Here is a 22,142-nt window from a genome sequence, read left to right as displayed (position 1 = left end):
TATCTATCTATCTATGATTCTATCTATCTATCTATGATTCTATCTATGATTCTATCTCTATCTATCTATTATCTGTCGTGTATCTATATCTCCCTCTATCATCCATCCATCCCACTATCATCCATCCCTCCCTCCATTCATCCCTCCATTCATCCCTCTATCATCCATCCATCCCTCCCTCTATTCATCCCTCCATTCATCCCTCTATCCCTCCATTCATCCCTCTATCATCCATCCATCCCTCCCTCTATCCCTCCATTCATCCCTCTATCATCCATCCATCCCTCCCTCTATCCCTCCATTCATCCCTCCATTCATCCCTCTATCATCCATCCATCCCTCCCTCTATCCCTCCATTCATCCCTCCATTCATCCCTCCATTCAACCCACTATCCCTCCATTCATCCCTCCATTCATCCCTCTATCATTCATCCATCCCTCCCTCTATCCCTCCATTCATCCCTCTATCATCCATCCATCCATCCCTCCATTTATCCCTCTATCATCCATCCATCCCTCCATTCATCCCTCTATCATCCATCCATCCTTCCATTCATCCCTCTATCATCCATCCATCCCTCCATTCATCCCTCTATTCATCCCTACATTCATCCCTCTATCATCCATCCATCCCTCTATCCCTCCATTCATCCCTCTATCATCCATCCATCCCTCCCTCTATCCCTCCATTCATCCATCCCTCTATCCCTCCATTCATCCCTCTATCATCCATCCATCCCTCTATCCCTCCCTCTATCCCTCTATCATCCATCCATCCCTCCCTCTATCCCTCCATTCATCCCTCTATCCATCCATCCCTCCATTCATCCCTCTATCATCCATCCATCCCTCCATTCATCCCTCCATTCATCCCTCTATCATCCATCCATCCCTCCATTCATCCCTCTATCATCCATCCATCCCTCCCTCTATCCCTCCATTCATCACTCTATCATCCATCCATCCCTCCCTCTATCCCTCCATTCATCCCATTATCATTCATCCATCCATCCCTCTATCCCTCCATTCATCCCTCTATCATCCATCCATCCCTCCCTCTATCCCTCCATTCATCCCTCCATTCATCCCTCTATCATCCATCCATCCCTCCCTCTATCCCTCCATTTATCCCTCCATTCATCCCTCTATCATCCATCCATCCCTTCCTCTATACCTCCATTCATACCTCCATTCATCCCTCTATCATCCATCCATCCATCCCTGTATCCCTCCATCCATCTTTGCAGCTGAATAATCTGCTTCTGGTGTCTCACCTGCAGTATCGAGGTCAAGATAACAAAATCTTCCTATAGGTTTCAATACAGGCAGTAGCTCAGTGGTAAAGCTGCTGCCTTTGAAACAATGAGCTCACAGTTCCATGGGTTCGAGTCCCGGCTCCCCTGAAAATCCAGAGCCGATGATAATTTAATTTATTCACGCCATTTATTCACTCCACTGAGGGGAGGAGCCGGGACATCAGCTGTGAGCCGCGGGAGTGCGTGACAGACCTGAAAAATCGTGGCAGTTCCGCAGAATCCGGGACGGTTGGGAGGTATGAGTTAGCCTGAAAGTCAAAAGCTCAAAACATTGTTATGCTTTTACTGGGTGATTGATAGAGGCCACTACTCACCTGGGAGGTTATCTGTAGGAATCTCTTTACACCGCTCATCACCCCTCACATATGTGTCTGTAGTATTAATATGGGTCAGATCTTCCCCCTGAAACAAATATTGTAAAAGTCACAGACAGATGGAGAAGTCCCATCTATGATCAGCTCTAATCCTGCCATCTCCACTGCTCTCATTACACAAGTATAACACATATAATACTGGAGGATAAAACAAGGCTGAGCACAAGACCTTCACAGCCGTCTACACATCATAGGGAGATTTCATGGCACCTTCTCTCCATCTACCTGATGATCCTGAGGAACATCGGGAGCTTCTTGTTTACAGTCCTGTGGGAGAAGAGGACGGGGACATCTCTCTGGTGTTGTCCTCTTAATGGATAGAACTGGAGGAGACACATACAGGGACTGAATTCATTACTTACATACAGATAATTATAGGTCGTGTGTATTTAGTCCTGTCTATTACCTGGTGATGTGAGGGGCCGGGGAACCTCCATCATGGCGTGCTTGTACAGATCTTTGTGTCCTTCTAAATACTCCCACTCCTCCATGGAGAAATAGACAGTGACGTCCTGACACCTTATAGGAACCTGACACATACAATGATACCGTCACCCCCCCGATCCCTTCATAGCGTTACTGTATAATGTCCCAGCATTCCCAGCAGTGTCACCTCTCCAGTCAGCAGCTCAATCATCTTGTAGGTGAGTTCTAGGATCTTCTGGTCATTGATATCCTCATGTATTGGGGGGTGAGGTGGAGGCCCCGTGATTGGGCTCAGGGGTCTTCCCCATCCCTCAGACACAGGGGCCTGACAGCGCTCACTAGAGGTCTTCTTCACTACTGTGTAATCCTGGTTATGGAGAGACACAGTAATAAATCTCACTCCAGACATTTCCAGAGTCCTCACCTCTCCAGTTCTGTCCATCTGTTATTCCCATAGATAAGAATGATGTAATGTGACGTCATCAGAATCTCTCACCTCTCCAGTAAGCCGGAAGAGGATCTCTAGGGTGAGGTGTAATATCCTCTCCGCCATCTTGTCCCTGTCCATATCCATCCTTTACGGGGCAATCAGGAGAATTCTCTTCTATAGAAGATCTCCACTGAGAGGATCCGATATTGTAGGGACCTGAATGGGGAGAAGATGACGATGTAACATCATAAAGAATCCGCTGTAATAAAACAATTCCTGGAGATAATAAGGGGAAAAACATGAGGAGACAGAACGTGTAGATTGTGTGTGGAGTGAAATATGAGGTTAATATCCAGTCATACATAGTGACATCACCGCTGTGACCATTGATGTAGCTGCAGTGATGTCATCAGAGTGTAAGGGGTGGGCAGACCCCTTACAATGAGGTACAGTTTCCCCGGAATGTTGATGTTATTTAATAAAAATGTTTTATTGTTATATACACTGTTTTTAGGGGTTCCCCTAGTGGCCGGGTGGGACGGCTGTCTCCACAGAAACAGGGCAGAGGAAAGGAGGAGCCGGCAGCAGAAAGGGGAGGGAGAAGTTGAGTTGTTGAGGAAAAAGTTAGAACCAGGAGGCAGTTGAGTCCGGGACGGGAGAGAAGAAGCAGAGAAGGGGCAGAGTGTGGGAGCTGGGTGAATAGGAAAGCCGGAGAGAAGAGGAGAAGGCGGAACCTCAAGTGTGAAGCAGTACTGGTGTGGGTCCGGTCTGTGATAGCCGTAGTGGGAGCCAGGTGAAGTGGATTAGCCGGGCACATCCCCACTGGAGGAGACGTCAGGAACAGGTTTTTCCCCTCAGCCAAAAAGTGTGAATTCACCTGAAGTGTTGTGCCTCTGTGAAGAAAAAGCGCGTAATAAAAATGCCTGCTGGTTCAATTGATCCATGTCTGCAGAGTCTCTGTACAACTGACGACGGCGTCTGCACCACCACACTCTGCCCCACCAAGTCATCTCCTGTCCCAAAAGTGACGGCGGCACCAGGGGTAAGCCTAACAGAAGGGGCCACGACTACAATCCCCTGGCACCCCGTTACATGTGGCGTAGTCGGCAGGATCCGGATTATATGCAAGGGGTCCCGATTCAAGAAGATGGAGACCAAGTGGTGCCTAGGGCACAGGATCCGGATTATTGGCGAAGGGTCCCGATCCCATGGTGGGAAGAAGAAGTGGTGCCTAAGGCGTTGGACCGGGCACAAGATGGCGGCAAGATGGCCGTCGTCTTTATGGACACAGTGAGAGCGCGAAGAATTGGCGCCAAAAGAAGAGCCTGGGGCTGGCCGGTGAAGAAAAAGAAGTGCGGAGTGCGCCGCTCAAAGAGGGGAGGTGCTGGCCCCAGGATGCTGAAGAAGACATGTGAAGTGGGCGGTGTTCCAGAAAAAAAGAAGAACCGCCGCGGAGGGGTCGATCTGATGTGCGAGACTGGGGGTGGAGTATACCCAAGAGTGGGAAAAGTAGGCCCGCCTCCACTTCCTCCAGTATCTCCACTGACCCTGACGCCCTTACCAGAAACGCTGACTGCAAGCAAGATGGAGAACTCCGAAAGACAGCAAGCTGCGATGGCTGCGTTGGTCGCGACTGGCCTGGGCAGAGGCCACCAGAAGCCGTCTGCGGCTGCAGCTGCGGAAGGACTCCTCCCTAACTTACCGGCGGTGCCCGGAGGATCGGAGCGGCCCACGAAGGTTACCTGGGTTACTACCTGGGACGCCGCGACCGGAGAGACCACGACCGAGGTCCGAGCTACTTACACGGCACAGCTGCCGTCGGGAAACAGACTCCTGGGAACTCCCTACCGGTGCCCGGAGGTACCCCCGCCGGTCGCGGTGGGATCTTCAACCCACGCAACAGTTCCGGCCCCGGAAGAATCACACGCCCGGGAGCTAGAAAAGGATGAGTGTGGTTTCTTCTGGGATCCAGTGCAGCCGTCGTCCCAGACTCGGCGGAGGTCCCCATCACCAGAACCCGACCCGGTACAGGAGAGGTTGCTGGCCGAGACCGTGGCCCGTGAAATGATGGCCGGTCCCCGGAGTGATGAATTCGAACGACAGTGTACCGTCGGAACTGTGGTAAAGTTCAACCAGAAAGAGGGCTATGGTTTCATCGAGGACGAAGAGACCGGTGATCATTACTTTTACAACCGGGTGAACCTGAACACTGAGGGCCTACCACAACGCCTTCACACTTTATACCCGGGAGAGAAGGTGCGGTTCATGAGAGAGGTGGGATGCCGGGGCCTATTTGCAGTAGGAGTGACCCGGATGCCCACTACCCAAGAGGCTGCCCAATGGCAGCAAGAAATCGAGTGGGAAGAATGCCAATACCGGCGGCGTACACAGCAAAGACCGGTACTAGCTGAGATTTCCCACCCGAAAAGCACACTGGCAGTAGCACATGAAGTCATGACCGGACCAAGCGCTGACCCAGAGAAGGGGACCCCGGCGGTGCTGGCTATCCAACAGAGCCTGGTTACTCACCCGGTGATTGTCATGGGCAGCCCCCAGCCGTCCCGTGCAGCGACCCCCTCACCCCCGTCGGGGGTTGAGGAGACAAGACCGGAGACTGAGACACCGGAGCCAACCGTCAACTATGAACCCTTCCGGAGGCTGCGCCGGTTGCCTGGTCAGTCCTTGTCTGACTACATGAAGGCTCAACGGGCGGAATGGCAACGTGCTTATCACCCCGAGTGAGCCGTCGTGACCGGAAGATAGTGGACCCGTTTATGTTAGATACCGGCATTGTTCAGAGCCGGAGAAGTTCTGCTGTTTGCAATTTGTTCAAGCTACTGAGCCCGGAGGGAGCCCGACGCTGGACTGAGCCAGGGGCTCCATCCGTGTGGTTAAAGGAAACTTTGCTATTTTGTGTTCCTGCCGTCTAAGACCGGGAGTGCTGCAAAAGCCTCTGGGCAGAAGACCTGCAAAGACCGGGAGTGCTTACTGAAGGCCTCCGGGCACGCTTTCTTCTAAGACCGGGAGCTCCCAGGAGGGACTCCAGGCGCAGGACTGGTGCGCCCCTTGCGTGTGCCCTAAGGTGGACATGTTTATAGTTTTATTACAATGACTTTATTACATGAATGTGTTTTTAGGTTTGTGCCTTGCCGGGAGGCTTAGGCTTAAAGAGGGGAGGTATGTAAGGGGTGGGCAGACCCCTTACAATGAGGTACAGTTTCCCCGGAATGTTGATGTTATTTAATAAAAATGTTTTATTGTTATATACACTGTTTTTAGGGGTTCCCCTAGTGGCCGGGTGGGACGGCTGTCTCCACAGAAACAGGGCAGAGGAAAGGAGGAGCCCCGGCAGCAGAAAGGGGAGGGAGAAGTTGAGTTGTTGAGGAAAAAGTTAGAACCAGGAGGCAGTTGAGTCCGGGACGGGAGAGAAGAAGCAGAGAAGGGGCAGAGTGTGGGAGCTGGGTGAATAGGAAAGCCGGAGAGAAGAGGAGAAGGCGGAACCTCAAGTGTGAAGCAGTACTGGTGTGGGTCCGGTCTGTGATAGCCGTAGTGGGAGCCAGGTGAAGTGGATTAGCCGGGCACATCCCCACTGGAGGAGACGTCAGGAACAGGTTTTTCCCCTCAGCCAAAAAGTGTGAATTCACCTGAAGTGTTGTGCCTCTGTGAAGAAAAAGCGCGTAATAAAAATGCCTGCTGGTTCAATTGATCCATGTCTGCAGAGTCTCTGTACAACTGACGACGGCGTCTGCACCACCACACTCTGCCCCACCAAGTCATCTCCTGTCCCAAAAGTGACGGCGGCACCAGGGGTAAGCCTAACAGAAGGGGCCACGACTACAATCCCCTGGCACCCCGTTACATGTGGCGTAGTCGGCAGGATCCGGATTATATGCAAGGGGTCCCGATTCAAGAAGATGGAGACCAAGTGGTGCCTAGGGCACAGGATCCGGATTATTGGCGAAGGGTCCCGATCCCATGGTGGGAAGAAGAAGTGGTGCCTAAGGCGTTGGACCGGGCACAAGATGGCGGCAAGATGGCCGTCGTCTTTATGGACACAGTGAGAGCGCGAAGAATTGGCGCCAAAAGAAGAGCCTGGGGCTGGCCGGTGAAGAAAAAGAAGTGCGGAGTGCGCCGCTCAAAGAGGGGAGGTGCTGGCCCCAGGATGCTGAAGAAGACATGTGAAGTGGGCGGTGTTCCAGAAAAAAAGAAGAACCGCCGCAGAGGGGTCGATCTGATGTGCGAGACTGGGGGTGGAGTATACCCAAGAGTGGGAAAAGTAGGCCCGCCTCCACTTCCTCCAGTATCTCCACTGACCCTGACGCCCTTACCAGAAACGCTGACTGCAAGCAAGATGGAGAACTCCGAAAGACAGCAAGCTGCGATGGCTGCGTTGGTCGCGACTGGCCTGGGCAGAGGCCACCAGAAGCCGTCTGCGGCTGCAGCTGCGGAAGGACTCCTCCCTAACTTACCGGCGGTGCCCGGAGGATCGGAGCGGCCCACGAAGGTTACCTGGGTTACTACCTGGGACGCCGCGACCGGAGAGACCACGACCGAGGTCCGAGCTACTTACACGGCACAGCTGCCGTCGGGAAACAGACTCCTGGGAACTCCCTACCGGTGCCCGGAGGTACCCCCGCCGGTCGCGGTGGGATCTTCAACCCACGCAACAGTTCCGGCCCCGGAAGAATCACACGCCCGGGAGCTAGAAAAGGACGAGTGTGGTTTCTTCTGGGATCCAGTGCAGCCGTCGTCCCAGACTCGGCGGAGGTCCCCATCACCAGAACCCGACCCGGTACAGGAGAGGTTGCTGGCCGAGACCGTGGCCCGTGAAATGATGGCCGGTCCCCGGAGTGATGAATTCGAACGACAGTGTACCGTCGGAACTGTGGTAAAGTTCAACCAGAAAGAGGGCTATGGTTTCATCGAGGACGAAGAGACCGGTGATCATTACTTTTACAACCGGGTGAACCTGAACACTGAGGGCCTACCACAACGCCTTCACACTTTATACCCGGGAGAGAAGGTGCGGTTCATGAGAGAGGTGGGATGCCGGGGCCTATTTGCGGTAGGAGTGACCCGGATGCCCACTACCCAAGAGGCTGCCCAATGGCAGCAAGAAATCGAGTGGGAAGAATGCCAATACCGGCGGCGTACACAGCAAAGACCGGTACTAGCTGAGATTTCCCACCCGAAAAGCACACTGGCAGTAGCACATGAAGTCATGACCGGACCAAGCGCTGACCCAGAGAAGGGGACCCCGGCGGTGCTGGCTATCCAACAGAGCCTGGTTACTCACCCGGTGATTGTCATGGGCAGCCCCCAGCCGTCCCGTGCAGCGACCCCCTCACCCCCGTCGGGGGTTGAGGAGACAAGACCGGAGACTGAGACACCGGAGCCAACCGTCAACTATGAACCCTTCCGGAGGCTGCGCCGGTTGCCTGGTCAGTCCTTGTCTGACTACATGAAGGCTCAACGGGCGGAATGGCAACGTGCTTATCACCCCGAGTGAGCCGTCGTGACCGGAAGATAGTGGACCCGTTTATGTTAGATACCGGCATTGTTCAGAGCCGGAGAAGTTCTGCTGTTTGCAATTTGTTCAAGCTACTGAGCCCGGAGGGAGCCCGACGCTGGACTGAGCCAGGGGCTCCATCCGTGTGGTTAAAGGAAACTTTGCTATTTTGTGTTCCTGCCGTCTAAGACCGGGAGTGCTGCAAAAGCCTCCGGGCAGAAGACCTGCAAAGACCGGGAGTGCTTACTGAAGGCCTCCGGGCACGCTTTCTTCTAAGACCGGGAGCTCCCAGGAGGGACTCCAGGCGCAGGACTGGTGCGCCCCTTGCGTGTGCCCTAAGGTGGACATGTTTATAGTTTTATTACAATGACTTTATTACATGAATGTGTTTTTAGGTTTGTGCCTTGCCGGGAGGCTTAGGCTTAAAGAGGGGAGGTATGTAAGGGGTGGGCAGACCCCTTACAATGAGGTACAGTTTCCCCGGAATGTTGATGTTATTTAATAAAAATGTTTTATTGTTATATACACTGTTTTTAGGGGTTCCCCTAGTGGCCGGGTGGGACGGCTGTCTCCACAGAAACAGGGCAGAGGAAAGGAGGAGCCCCGGCAGCAGAAAGGGGAGGGAGAAGTTGAGTTGTTGAGGAAAAAGTTAGAACCAGGAGGCAGTTGAGTCCGGGACGGGAGAGAAGAAGCAGAGAAGGGGCAGAGTGTGGGAGCTGGGTGAATAGGAAAGCCGGAGAGAAGAGGAGAAGGCGGAACCTCAAGTGTGAAGCAGTACTGGTGTGGGTCCGGTCTGTGATAGCCGTAGTGGGAGCCAGGTGAAGTGGATTAGCCGGGCACATCCCCACTGGAGGAGACGTCAGGAACAGGTTTTTCCCCTCAGCCAAAAAGTGTGAATTCACCTGAAGTGTTGTGCCTCTGTGAAGAAAAAGCGCGTAATAAAAATGCCTGCTGGTTCAATTGATCCATGTCTGCAGAGTCTCTGTACAACTGACGACGGCGTCTGCACCACCACACTCTGCCCCACCAAGTCATCTCCTGTCCCAAAAGTGACGGCGGCACCAGGGGTAAGCCTAACAGAAGGGGCCACGACTACAATCCCCGAGGCACCCCTGGCACCCCGTTACAAGAGACTGAAGGAAACACAGGAGCATCAGGCCGAGAACAACACGACGGCACTTCTATAATCCGCCTGCTGCACCCCCTGTGTACTCTCTACAGCAGAGGATGTTGGGGAGAAGGGTCCGGTCTGTCGGATTCTCCACAATCGGATCTTTTACTTCCAGTTGATAAACAGTGGCCGGATGATTCTGTCAGCAGCTAATAGAAAACACAGAAGCCGACAGCCGAGCATTATTGTATAAGGGAGAGAAAGCAACTGACCAAACCAGGCCTGGAGTTACCACCCGGCCAAGTGCCGGGGCCCTGGACAGCCGGGGGGGCCCATGCCCACGCGCCGTGGTTAGATAGGAGCAGTGATCAGTTCTGCGACCCCCAGACCGGGTTCCAGAGACTGCAGTTCTCAGGCTGGCAACCGCGCTTTCCTCGCTGCCGGCCCTTTAAACCTGACACCTGCACCCAAGCGTTCACTGTTGAATGTTGGGTGCATGTGTACAGAAGTTCATCTGTGGGTGGAGCGACTGCGCACTGCGCTTCCATCCCACAAATAAAGAGAGAGGAGCCGCAACGCCAGGCAGCATTACCGAATCCAGAACTGTAGGTGGCCCCCTGCCTCCTCCCTCTAGCTTTATGTGCCACCCTTAGAGCTGTATGGGCCCACCAGAGCAGTATGGGCCCCACAGAGCTGTATGCCCCCTACTATAGTGGTGTATAGCCTCCCAGTATTGTCTATGCCTTCCAGCAATATGTATACCCACCTACTAATTTGTATATCCCCAGTAATGTGTATGCCTCCCCAGTAATGTCTATGCCCCCAGCCCCTCCAGTGATGTATATACTGTAGCCCCCAGCCTCTCCAGTGATGTATATACTGTAGCCCCCGGCCCCTCCAGTGATGCATATACTGTAGCCCCCGGCCCCTCCAGTGATGTATATACTGTAGCCCCCGGCCCCTCCAGTGATGCATATACTGTAGCCCCCAGCCCCTCCAGTGATGTATATAAGAGAGAGAAAAGAAACGACCAAACATCTTATGTGTGACAAAAAAGATTTTTTTATTGATCAGTGCAAAAGGTGGACATACAGATAAAAGAATTTAAAAAACACAACAACCAGGAAGAACCAGCAGTGTGACGATCACAGATATATATGGAGCCACGTGGGAAGATCAGTATGATCTGCTATATAGAATGTGTAAACAAGATCATCATAAGGAGCAAGGATGGTATAGATAGAATGTACCAGGGGATACTAATCAATGGCACAGATAGCCCGCCACTTTCTTCAATAGATCTCCAGTGTCTTTCAAATAAGAAGGTAAACATTAAACAAGGGGTTGAAGATGATAATCAATCCACTTGTTGACGTTCTCTAAATAATTGCCACATCCCGATATAATCTGTGGTCTGACGTCACCCGCCCTTGACGCGGAATTTGGCAGGCGTCGTGGGTTGCTGTGGCAACGCATGCGTCCAGTGTGGTGATGCCGGATTGCAATTGGCATGTGCCCCCTTCATTAGAGCCAGGCACGTTGCATAACTCCACCCCCCCGACGAAGGCGGTTGCCGAAACGGCCGTCGGGTAGCCGGAATTTTCGGCTGTTTGCATTTCACTTGATGCACACATGGTAAGTCTAAGCATTGCCTGCATGCTATGTAGCATTGTTCTTTTCATCTGGTAATACATGGAGCGGGCTATCTGTGCCATCGATTGGTATCCCCTGGTACATTCTATACCCTCCTTGCTCCTTATGATGATCTTGTTTACACATTCTATATAGCAGATCATACTGATCTTCCCACGTTTCCCCATATCTGACTGTACCAGCCCCAATACAATTTAATTTCAGGCAATTTGGTTATTTTTTTAAATGTTTTTTTTTTTTTATATATGTGGTTTTTGACCCTTTCACTGCTGCATAACTGGCTACCATATAGTTAATATATATGTTTAATACGTAGCACCCAGTGGCGTTTTGATTTATAGGAACAATCTTTGAGTAGTCTAATCCATGCGGCTGTGTTTGGATCATACCCTTCCACGCTATTAACCCGTTAATATTCTACCCCATATTTATCATATAACCATTGACAATTGCTATTCTACATATGGTGCTTGTTTCAGTCTGGGACTTATATCTGTGATCGTCACACTGCTGGTTCTTCCTGGTTGTTGTGTTTTTTAAATTCTTTTATCTATATGTCCACCTTTTGCACTGATCAATAAAAAATCTTTTTTGTCACACATTGGACGTTTGGTCGTTTCTTTTCTCTCTCTTTAATACTATTGTTATGCGACTTGTCCACTATTGATATGTAGTGATGGTTGCTGTTAATAAGAAATTTAGATGATTGATTTAATCCACCATTTGGTCAATATGCAATCTTTTTTCCTGTGTGTTTCTCTTGTTTGTAACTTACATTATTCAACTGTGTTTGGCACAGATTGTTACACAGGTACAGTCATATGAAAAAGTTTGGGCACCCCTATTAATGTTAACCTTTTTTCTTTATAACAATTTGGGTTTTTGCAACAGCTATTTCAGTTTCATATATCTAATAACTGATGGACTCAGTAATATTTCTAGATTGAAATGAGGTTTATTGTACTAACAGAAAATGTGCAATCCGCATTTAAACACAATTTGACCGGTGCAAAAGTATGGGCACCTCAACATAAAAGTGACATTAATATTTTGTAGATCCTCCTTTTGCAATAATAACAGCCTCTAGTCGCTTCCTGTAGCTTTTAATGAGTTCCTGGATGAAGGTATATTTGATCATTCCTGTTTACAAAACAATTCCAGTTCAGTTGAGTTTGATGGTCGCCGAGCATGGACAGCACGCTTGAAATCATCCCACAGATGTTCAATGATATTCAGGTCTGGGGACTGGGATGGCCATTCCAGAACATTGTAATTGTTCCTCTGCATGAATTCCTGAGTAGATTTGGAGCGGTGTTTTGGATCATTGTCTTGCTGAAATATCCATCCCCTGCGTAACTTCAACTTCATCACTGATTCTTGCACATTATTGTCAAGAATCTGCTGATACTGAGTTGAATCCATGCGACCCTCAACTTTAACAAGATTCCCGGTGCCAGCATTGGCCACACAGCCCCAAAGCATGATGGAACCTGCACCAAATTTTACTGTGGGTAGCAAGTGCTTTTCTTGGAATGCCGTGTTTTTTTGCCTCCATGCATAACGCCTTTTTGTATGACCAAACAACTCAATCTTTGTTTCATCAGTCCACAGGACCTTCTTCCAAAATGTAACTGGCTTGTCCAAATGTGCTTTTGTATACCTCAGGCGACTCTGTTTGTGGCGTGCTTGCAGAAACGGCTTATTTCACATCACTCTCAAAGAAAGCTTCTCCTTGTGCAAAGTGCGCTGTATTGTTGACCGATGCACATTGACACCATCTACAGCAAGATGATGTTGCAGGTCTTTGGAGGTGGTCTGTGGATTGTCCTTGACTGTTCTCACCATTCTTCTTCTCTGCCTTTCTGATATTTTTCTTGGCCTGTCACTTCTGGGCTTAACAAGAACTGTACCTGTGTTCTTCCATTTCCTTACTATGTTCCTTACAGTGGAAAATGACAGTTTAAATCTCTGAAACAACTTTTTGTATCCTTCCCCTGAACAACTATGTTGAATAATGTTTGTTTTCAGATCATTTGAGAGTTGTTTTAAGGAGCCCATGATGCCACTCTTCATAGGAGATTCAAATAGGAGAACAACTTGCAAGTGGCCACCTTAAATACCTTTTCTCATGATTGGATACACCTGCCTATGAAGTTCAAAGCTCAATGAGGTTACAAAACCAATTTAGTGCTTTAGTAAATCAGTACAAAGTAGTTAGGAGTGTTCAAATCAAGACATTGATAACGGTGCCCATACTGTTCCACCGGTCAAATTTTGTTTAAATGCGGATTACACATTTTCTGTTAGTACAATAAACCTCATTTGAATCTAGAAATATTACTGAGTCTATCAGTTATTAGATATATGAAACTGAAATAGCTGTTGCAAAAACCCGAATTGTTGTAAAGAATAAGGTTAACATTAATAGGGGTGCCCAAACTTTTTCATATGAGGGTCATTCCGTGTCAAGTGGACCAGTGGTCCCCACTCGACGTTCTCCGATTTTGCTGAAAATTTATAAGGATGTACATGTATGTTTGAAAAGAGGTTCTGTAAATTTTTAGGGCCAGATCTCAAATATATTGGGCACTGTTGACCTTTCACTGGAGGCCCCCCCCAAGGCTGCGGCTTCAGCTAAGAGGATTTTGCAAACTTTGGCACATAGCCATTAGAGTTCTATAGTGGCTATGATGCTGAAATTTGGCATACTAGCTCAACTTTTGCTGCTAAACGCGATAAAATTATTACCGGCTACGACAAAACAATATTTCGGCCACAATTTTGTGTCAAAGTAGCTTGCAAAACGCCTCGCATAAAATTTATGCCAAACTTTGCCCATATATAACTCAAGAGCAAAAACCAATAGGAACTGGTGCTTTACCCTGTACAACAAACATCTTCATGACTTTGCATTGCTGCAATATCACGGTCAAAGCATATGTATTTGTGGAAATATTCACACCCACATATGATGAAAAACTTAAAAAATCCAAATTTTACCTATTTTTAGGTCAAATTTCCCAAAAAGGGTACCCCTAAAATATATTAATTCTGATATCATTAGAAAGAGCACATTTTTCTCTACAAGGATCATTGGGGTTTTTTTTGGAGTCTCTCCATTTAAGAAAAGAAAAATGCCACTGAACATGGTGTTATTTATGCGCGTAATGCATTGATTTTGTGTTTGATTTGCAGATTCTTATCACATGTTACAGAGTTGTATTGTTGCTAGCAATGTCTATTATAATCAAAAACCTATAAACCTATTGACTATTGTTACATTTTAATGCATATATTATTTATTTTTTAGTGATGGAGAATGAAATTGATGACAAAAAGATTCGCATTTCAAGGGTGTCAAATGACCCTTCATCTTTCATTGCCCATGTAGATGGATCTGTCAGATCAGAAATGCCTTTTGTGCCAATTGCAAACCTCCAGCCAGGGCAATACATTGCCTGCATTTACGATAGGAACTGGTGGATTGGAAATATTTCTGAAATTTCAGTCGACGACCATGATGCATTAATACATTTTATGCATCCTCATGGAGCAGCTAGCTTCTTTCACTGGCCTGTGAGAAATGATACATGCTGGATTCCCGAGCAGTCGATCATTGCAATAATTCCAGCACCAGCTGCAACAGCAATGGGCCGACAATACAGCTTCTCTGAACCCATTATGTTGCAAATTCAGCAACAATTCCAGACCACTTACTTAGACTGAATATTATGGCTTGGGAACCAACAAAAGATACCCAATATTAGGCTTGGGATCCTAGGCAAAGACACCCACCCTCAGGCTTTGGAACCTGCGATAAAGAGACCACCCGCGACTTGCCTTGCACGGCTATCGGCCATGGCTCCTAGGCGATGGGGCTGCCAATTCTCGAAAGACAGCATTATTACAATTCTTAATAGGATTATAATACCAATTCTTAGGGAATTGGTTGTGGTATAACCACCATGAACCAACGCAAGGGTTTGAATAGTGCAGTTACCATTCATTGCGTATTAATAAATAACACCATGTTCAGTGGCATTTTTCTTTTCTTAAATGGAGAGACTCCAAAAAAACCCCAATGATCCTTGTAGAGAAAAATGTGCTCTTTCAAATGATAACAGAATTAATATATTTTAGGGGTACCCTTTTTGGGAAATTTGACCTAAAAATAGGTAAAATTCGTTTTTTTTAAGTTTTTCATCATATGTGGGTGTGAATATTTCCACAAATACATATGATTTGACCGTGATATTGCATATGGCAATATGCATTGGCAAAGTCATGAAGATGTTTGTTGTACAGGGTAAAGCACCAGTTCCTATTGGTTTTTGGTCTTGAGTTATATATGGGCAAAGTTTGGCATAAATTTTATGCGAGGCGTTTTGCAAGCTACTTTGACACAAAATTGCGGCCGAAATATTGTTTTGTCATAGCCGGTAATAATTTTATCGCGTTTAGCAGCAAAAGTTGAGCTAGTATGCCAAATTTCAGAATCATAGCCAGTATAGAACTCTAATGGCTGTGCGCCAAAGTTTGCAAAATCCTCTTAGCTGAAGCCGCAGGCTTGGGGGGGGCCTCCAGTGAAAGGTCAACAGTGCCCAATATATTTGAGATCTGGCCCTAAAAATTTACAGAACCTCTTTTCAAACATACATGTACATCCTTATAAATTTTCAGCAAAATCGGAGAACGTCGAGTGGGGACGATTTTTAAAACTGGTCCACTTGACACGGAATGACCCATGACTGTATTATGGACTACAGAGCTAAAGAATCTGTTTGGCTCCAATAGATTGATCAGGCCTTTGGTGGGCCTACTGCTTCGACTCCGACAGGTGGAGATCAGGATTTGGAGGATTTATGGTCTGAAATTCAAAACATGCTGATAAAACGCACAAGATTATAGTGGAACCATATGTTTCTGGAAAAATACATGTCTCACCATCTTCTTCCTCGGGGGCTTTGGATTCGGGTCACCCCTAGTTTCATTGAGGATGATGACATCTTTATCTCAAAATGGGAAGATGTGTGTAATTTATGTTCCAGTACACTGATGAAACTACTGATTGGGCTAAATTCTGACTCCCTTACTAAATTGGACCAATCTTTGGATGCGAAGCAGACATTGTTTCGTACACTATGTCCTGAGGACAAGGTACTGACATATAAAAATCAGATTGAGAAAAAATTGGACATGATTGTACGGAAGATCCATGAGGTCCAGCTATCTAAATTGACCCGAGACAAAAAAGATTTTGCACAAAACTTGATATATAATTGGAGGAAACCAGTGACTAACCCTGGGAACAATAATGAATTGACATCCCACTCATCCGTTACTTCCCTCAGCGATCTATCTGATATAGCCCCTCCCATGATCACGAGATCAGGGATACGGAGGAACTACAACTCTACATACCATCCACATAAACGGCAAACATTTGGCACTAAGAAATCCACTAACAAGGTAATCAACTTAAGCATATATGAATTAACTCCTACTGATCTGACTTTATTAAATAGGGGTCTCACGTTCTCCCCCACAGCTGGTTTTGATGAGTTCAATGCCATTAAAGATCTGCACATATTTGCCAGATCTCTAATTTTCAAAAAACATTTTTATGATGAGACGCTGCATTCTCTCTTCCCTTCCGAAGAAGAACAATCAGCGTTAAAAATATTGGAAGAGCTATCGGTAGAAAACTCTGGGGGAGAGGGGAGTATCATTCCATCATCCATCAGACCTAAATCTAAAAAGTTTCCCCCTTTGAATTCGTGCATAAATGTTGATTTATTCGTGCAAGTGGTGTCACAACAGTTTAATAAAATATCTCATCAAATCTCTAATGATAACCTCACCGGCCAAGAACGCAGGAGACTAAGGGAAATCCAACAAATACCAGATATAAACAATCAAACATGCCGACAAAAGGTGGTAATATTGTCATCTGGCCGACCCCACTATATGAAAAGGAGGTGTTTCGTCAATTACATGACCATACTTGCTATAAAAAAAATGACGTTTAAGCCTCTACTGTCCTTCAAGAAACAACTATTAGACATTATTGGGGCGGCCACTGATGGCAATATTATTACCAAAGAACTAGCCACGGATTTGCAGGTCTTGGAACCGACCATCGCTACCCTATATCTCCTGCCGAAGGTTCATAAAAACATAGAGAACCCTCCTGGAAGGCCGATTATATCGGGATGTGGCAATTATTTAGAGAACGTCAACAAGTGGATTGATTATCATCTTCAACCCCTTGTTGAATGTTTACCTTCTTATTTGAAAGACACTGGAGATCTATTGAAAAAAGTGGATGGTCTTTGCGTTGGTGACGATACCATTCTTGTCACCGGAGACATTGAGTCCCTCTATACTAGTATAAGGCACCATGATGGTCTTTCTGCCACTAGTTTCTTCCTTAATATGTCAAATTTACCCAAATCCTTAAGTAATTTGGTTATGGAATTACTGCAGTTTTCTCTTACTCATAATTTTTTTATTTTTAAAGGGTCCTTTTACTTACAGCTCCAGGAAACTGCGATGGGTGCGTCTTTCGCACCATCTTATGCCAACTTGTTCCTGGGGCTGTGGGAGAGGGACCTTTTCCTGTCAGATCGGGAGTCGTCGATGCATTGTGTCCTTTTCTGGACATAGTACATCGACGACAACTTCCTGATCTGGGAGGGACCTATTGACCATCTACATCAATTTATGTCTCAATTAAACAACAATGACTGTAACATTAAAATTACATACCAGTGGCCCAACACTCAAGGAGAATTTTTGGATGTCATTCTCAAGAAAGATAGTACTAATCATATCCAGACTGATCTTCACAGAAAACCTACCTCTACAAATGCACTTTTACAAGCATCCTCGGCCCATCCCAAACATATGGTCCAAGCCATCCCTATCGGCCAATTCTTGCGGCTTCGGAGAATATGTTCAACCGAAGCCGACTTTGAAAAACAAGCCATGGATATGCGACGACATTTCAAAGATAAGGGCTACAGCAACAGAGCAATAAAACGTGCCTATCACCGGGATAAACATTCTACCCGTGAGTCTATATTGTATAAACAAAACGTAAAATCTAACTCAGATACTGTAAGTTTCATTACAAATTTTCATACTCAATCGGTATCCATGATTAAGTGCTTAAAAAAAGCGTGGCCCATTTTACAGGCCGATCCAGTCCTGAATAAAATTCTTCCCACCTGACCCAAAATCACCTTCCGACGAGCAAAGAACCTATATGACACTCTGGTTCACAGTCACCATCAAGGTGACACCCAACGCACCCTTACTAGCTCTAACAGGACTGCCTCTAGACAGGGATGTGTTCCATGTGGCAAGTGTGTCGCCTGCCCTAATATTGACAATAGTGATACATTCACGGACTCGACAGGACTTAAGAGCTATCATATCAAAAAATGTATAACTTGTAGTACGAAAGCTGTTATATACTATGCCATGTGTCCATGCTCAAAAATTTACATCGGTCTAACTACACGTCAACTTAAAGTTCGAGTCCGTGAACATGTATTGGGCATAGTTGCAGCATCTAGCCAAGTGGACACATCCTCTCTGAAGACACTCCCCAAGCATTTTCGTGAACATCATATCTGCAACGCTTCTTTGCTCAGAGTGAAAGGTATTGATGCTATTGATATTTCCATCAGGGGTGGACCAGTCAGTAAACGACTGGCACAAATGGAAACACGATGGATTTGGACACTTTCCACCTTACATCCATCTGGCCTAAATGAAAATATTAGTTTTGCCCCATTTTTATAATTATCTCCTCCTCATCTCATGGTCTCCCTTGTGTGTTTTTTATCTTTTGCCTCTATGTTTTTATATTTGGTTTTAACAGCACACTTTTTTATTGCTACTTCTAGGCTCGTTGATCATTTTCTTTCACTATGGGCACCCTTTGGATTCCTGATGTGTGGATACAAGTATATCCTGGACTCAAGACTAACTACCCTTGAGGAGCTATGCACATACCATCTTGGATCATTTTCACCCCTTTTTTTCCCCCCTTCCCCCCCCCCCTCACCTCACCCTCTCCTTCCTTTGACATATGAGTGATTTACCATCGTTATATGCCACAATTGTGTTTCCTGGTTGTGGCTTATATGTATGTCGACTATTACTTTTATGGCTGCACTACCCACGCCTGTCTTGTGTGTGGTCATTGCAGTGGTGACCACAGTATAGTGAATCTGGTATATATGTGTGCATTTATGGGTATAATCTGCCAAAAGATTGGGGTCACCACTTCAGTCATACCGCGAATGCCGATATGGGTGCATCTAATTGTCATTTTTTGACATTTATGTTAAATTGGTTACATACATGTGCCTCTATATAACCCCCCCCTTCCTCATCGTCTCCTTCTCTTATATTCATTGTCATGTACTGTGACCACCGAAAGTTGTTCCTATGTGGAGGCTGTTATTATTATCTATGATCCTGTTATGTATTTGCCTTTAATCCAGACATGTTTTCTATATATAAATATGCGTGTGCAGATCCCATTACAGTTTTGCATGCTTTTGCTTTAAGTGACTATACATATGTATACATTAATTTATCCACTGCTATACATACATGTCACTGACTATGGTATACTATCGCTTCCTTATAACTATCTGCAGTCTTGGAATCACAATTAAATGTATGTGATTATGGATATTTTTACTCATCTCGCTTTCATCCGATAGATATATCTATTTGTATCCAAGTCTTTTGGTATAACTCTGGTTGTGACCTATCACATATATGACTGGTCTGTTGATTATAATAATGTATATAGGTGGTCCCCATGGTTACATATGTACATATGCTCATATCTCTGTGCAGTCCTTTTATGCACATTTACTTTTTGTTCCATATCAATCTTGCACATTAGCAACTATCTGCATGCGGATCACCTGTACGCATTCGTGCCTCTTTGCACGCGGCGTCCTCCGGGTCGCTGTGTCTCCATGGGCGTGTGTTGCCGGATCACGTGTTGTGGTCTGACGTCACCCGCCCTTGACTCGGCATTCGGCGGGCGTCGCGGGTTGCTGTGGCGACGCATGCGTCATATGTGGTGATGCCGGATTGCGATTGGCATGCGCCCCCTTCATTAGAGCCAGCCACGTAGCATAACTCCACCCCCCCTGACGAAGGCGGTTGCTGAAACGGCCGTCGGGTAGGCGGAATTTCCGGCTGTTTGCATTTCACTTGATGCACACGTGGTAAGTCTAAGCATTGCCTGCACGCTATGTAGCATTGTTCTTTTCATCTGGTAATACATGGAGCGGGCTATCTGTGCCATCGATTGGTATCCCCTGGTACATTCTATACCCTCCTTGCTCCTTATGATGATCTTGTTTACACATTCTATATAGCAGATCATACTGATCTTCCCACGTAGCCCCATATCTGACTGTACCAGCCCCAATACAATTTCATTTCAGGCAACTTGGTTATTTTTTGAAATGGTGTTTTTTTGATATTTGTGGTTTTTGACCCTTTCACTGCTGCATAACTGGCTATCATATAGTTAACATATATGTTTAATACGTAGCACCCAGTGGCGTTTTGATTTATAGGAACAATCTTTGAGTAGCCTAATCCATGCGGCTGTGTTTGGATCATACCCTTCCACACTATTAATCCCTTAATATTCTACCCCATATTTATCATATAACCATTGACAATTGCCATTATACATATGGTGCTTGTTTCAGTCTGGGACTTATATCTGTGATCGTCACACTGCTGGTTCTTCCTGGTTGTTGCGTTTTTTAAATTCTTTTATATGTATGTCCACCTTTTGCACTGATCAATAAAAAATCTTTTTTGGCACACATTGGACGTTTGGTCGTTTCTTTTCTCTCTCTTTAATACTATTGTTATGCGACTTGTCCACTATTGATATGTAGTCATGGTTGCTGTTAATAAGAAATTTAGATGATTGATTTAATCCACCATTTGGTCAATATGCAATCTTTTTTCCTGTGTGTTTCTCTTGTTTGTAACAGTGATGTATATACTGTAGCCCCCAGCCCCTCCAGTGATGTATATACTGTAGCCCCCAGCCCCTCCAGTGATGTATATACTGTAGCCCCCAGCCCCTCCAGTGATGTATATACTGTAGCCCCCAGCCCCTCCAGTGATGTATATACTGTAGCCCCCGGCCCCTCCTTTGATGTATATACTGTATCCCCCAGCCCCTCCAGTAATGTATATACTGTAGCCCCCAGCCCCTCCAGTGATGTATATACTGTAGCCCCCGGCCCCTAAAGTGAAGTATATACTGTAGCCCCCGGCCCCTCCAGTGATGTATATACTGTAGCCCCCAGCCCCTCCAGTGATGTATATACTGTAGCCCCCAGCCCCTCCAGTGATGTATATACTGTAGTCCCCGGCCCCTCCTTTGATGTATATACTGTATCCCCCAGCCCCTCCAGTGATGTATATACTGTAGCCCCCCCGCCCTTCCAGTAATGTATATATGTGCCACCCCCATGTCAGTAGCCGGGCTGCTCGGATCCGGATCCGCGGTGGCTCGAGGGGTCTCCGGACCCGGGGGTCGTGCGGCCACTCAAATGAAGGGGGTATTTACAGGGGATTGTGTTAGAGTTCGTGACGCCATCTGTGGTATGTGGTAATTTGGAGTACCACCGCTGCAGCTGGGAGTACCCGGGGGTGATGGAGTGGGGCAGCCAGGTGTTAGAACCCTCCACGGGACTTAGTGATGGTGTTTGGGGAGTGCCGTCGGGAGCGAAGGGGACACTTGAGTACTCACTCAGTCCATTAAGCTGACACCAACAACTGGATAAACCAAAGTTCTGGATACCGCTGCCGCTGAGGGGAGCTAGTTTGGGTCCCGTCCCCAATGGTGCTGCCTGGTGATCCGTGATCTGCCTCCTAGCACTAAGTTTACTTTTCTGTTGGTCCCGGTAGTATGGAACTTGCCGGTTCCCGCTCCCCAGTATGGATAAGTGTGGGAGCTTGCTCTCAGGGTTCACGCTTGGGATTTCCTGGATCGTTTCAGTGGAAAGTGCTATCCTCCTCGTTGCGCTAAAACCCTGATTTTGGAGTGGGTGGAGAGCGGATCTTGAAGGCTCCGTTCTCGTCACGTAAATTGTCAGGTTGCCTGAAGCTACTAGCAAGCAGAAAGGACGGGACTCAGCACCAATTCCAGGATAGGAAAAATATAAATCCAACGAAAAATATATAAAAGTGTAGAAACTTTATTCAACGATTAAAAATCGTTTTAATCGTTGAATAAAGTTTCTACACTTTTATATAT

At 46.9% G+C, this 22,142-nt stretch overlaps 1 protein-coding gene across 1 annotated transcript in view; it reads right to left on the bottom strand.

Moving 5' to 3' along the window:
* The window catches only part of LOC142312366 (uncharacterized), a 43,446-nt gene extending 40,950 nt beyond the window's left edge, over window positions 1–2,496 (bottom strand). The window contains exons 1-3 of the mRNA XM_075351304.1: window positions 2,097–2,496; window positions 1,916–2,013; window positions 1,631–1,718 (exon numbers count right to left, since the gene is read on the bottom strand). Of these exons, the coding sequence (XP_075207419.1) occupies window positions 1,631–1,718; window positions 1,916–2,013; window positions 2,097–2,229 (319 nt within the window). The 5' untranslated portion in view covers window positions 2,230–2,496. The remainder of the gene's footprint in view (window positions 1–1,630; window positions 1,719–1,915; window positions 2,014–2,096) is intronic.
* Window positions 2,497–22,142: the final 19,646 nt, after the last annotated feature.

This window comes from Anomaloglossus baeobatrachus, chromosome 5, assembly GCF_048569485.1.
Source record: "Anomaloglossus baeobatrachus isolate aAnoBae1 chromosome 5, aAnoBae1.hap1, whole genome shotgun sequence".
Taxonomy (NCBI): Eukaryota; Metazoa; Chordata; class Amphibia; order Anura; family Aromobatidae; genus Anomaloglossus; species Anomaloglossus baeobatrachus.
This window is presented reverse-complemented; position numbering and strand designations above follow the sequence as displayed.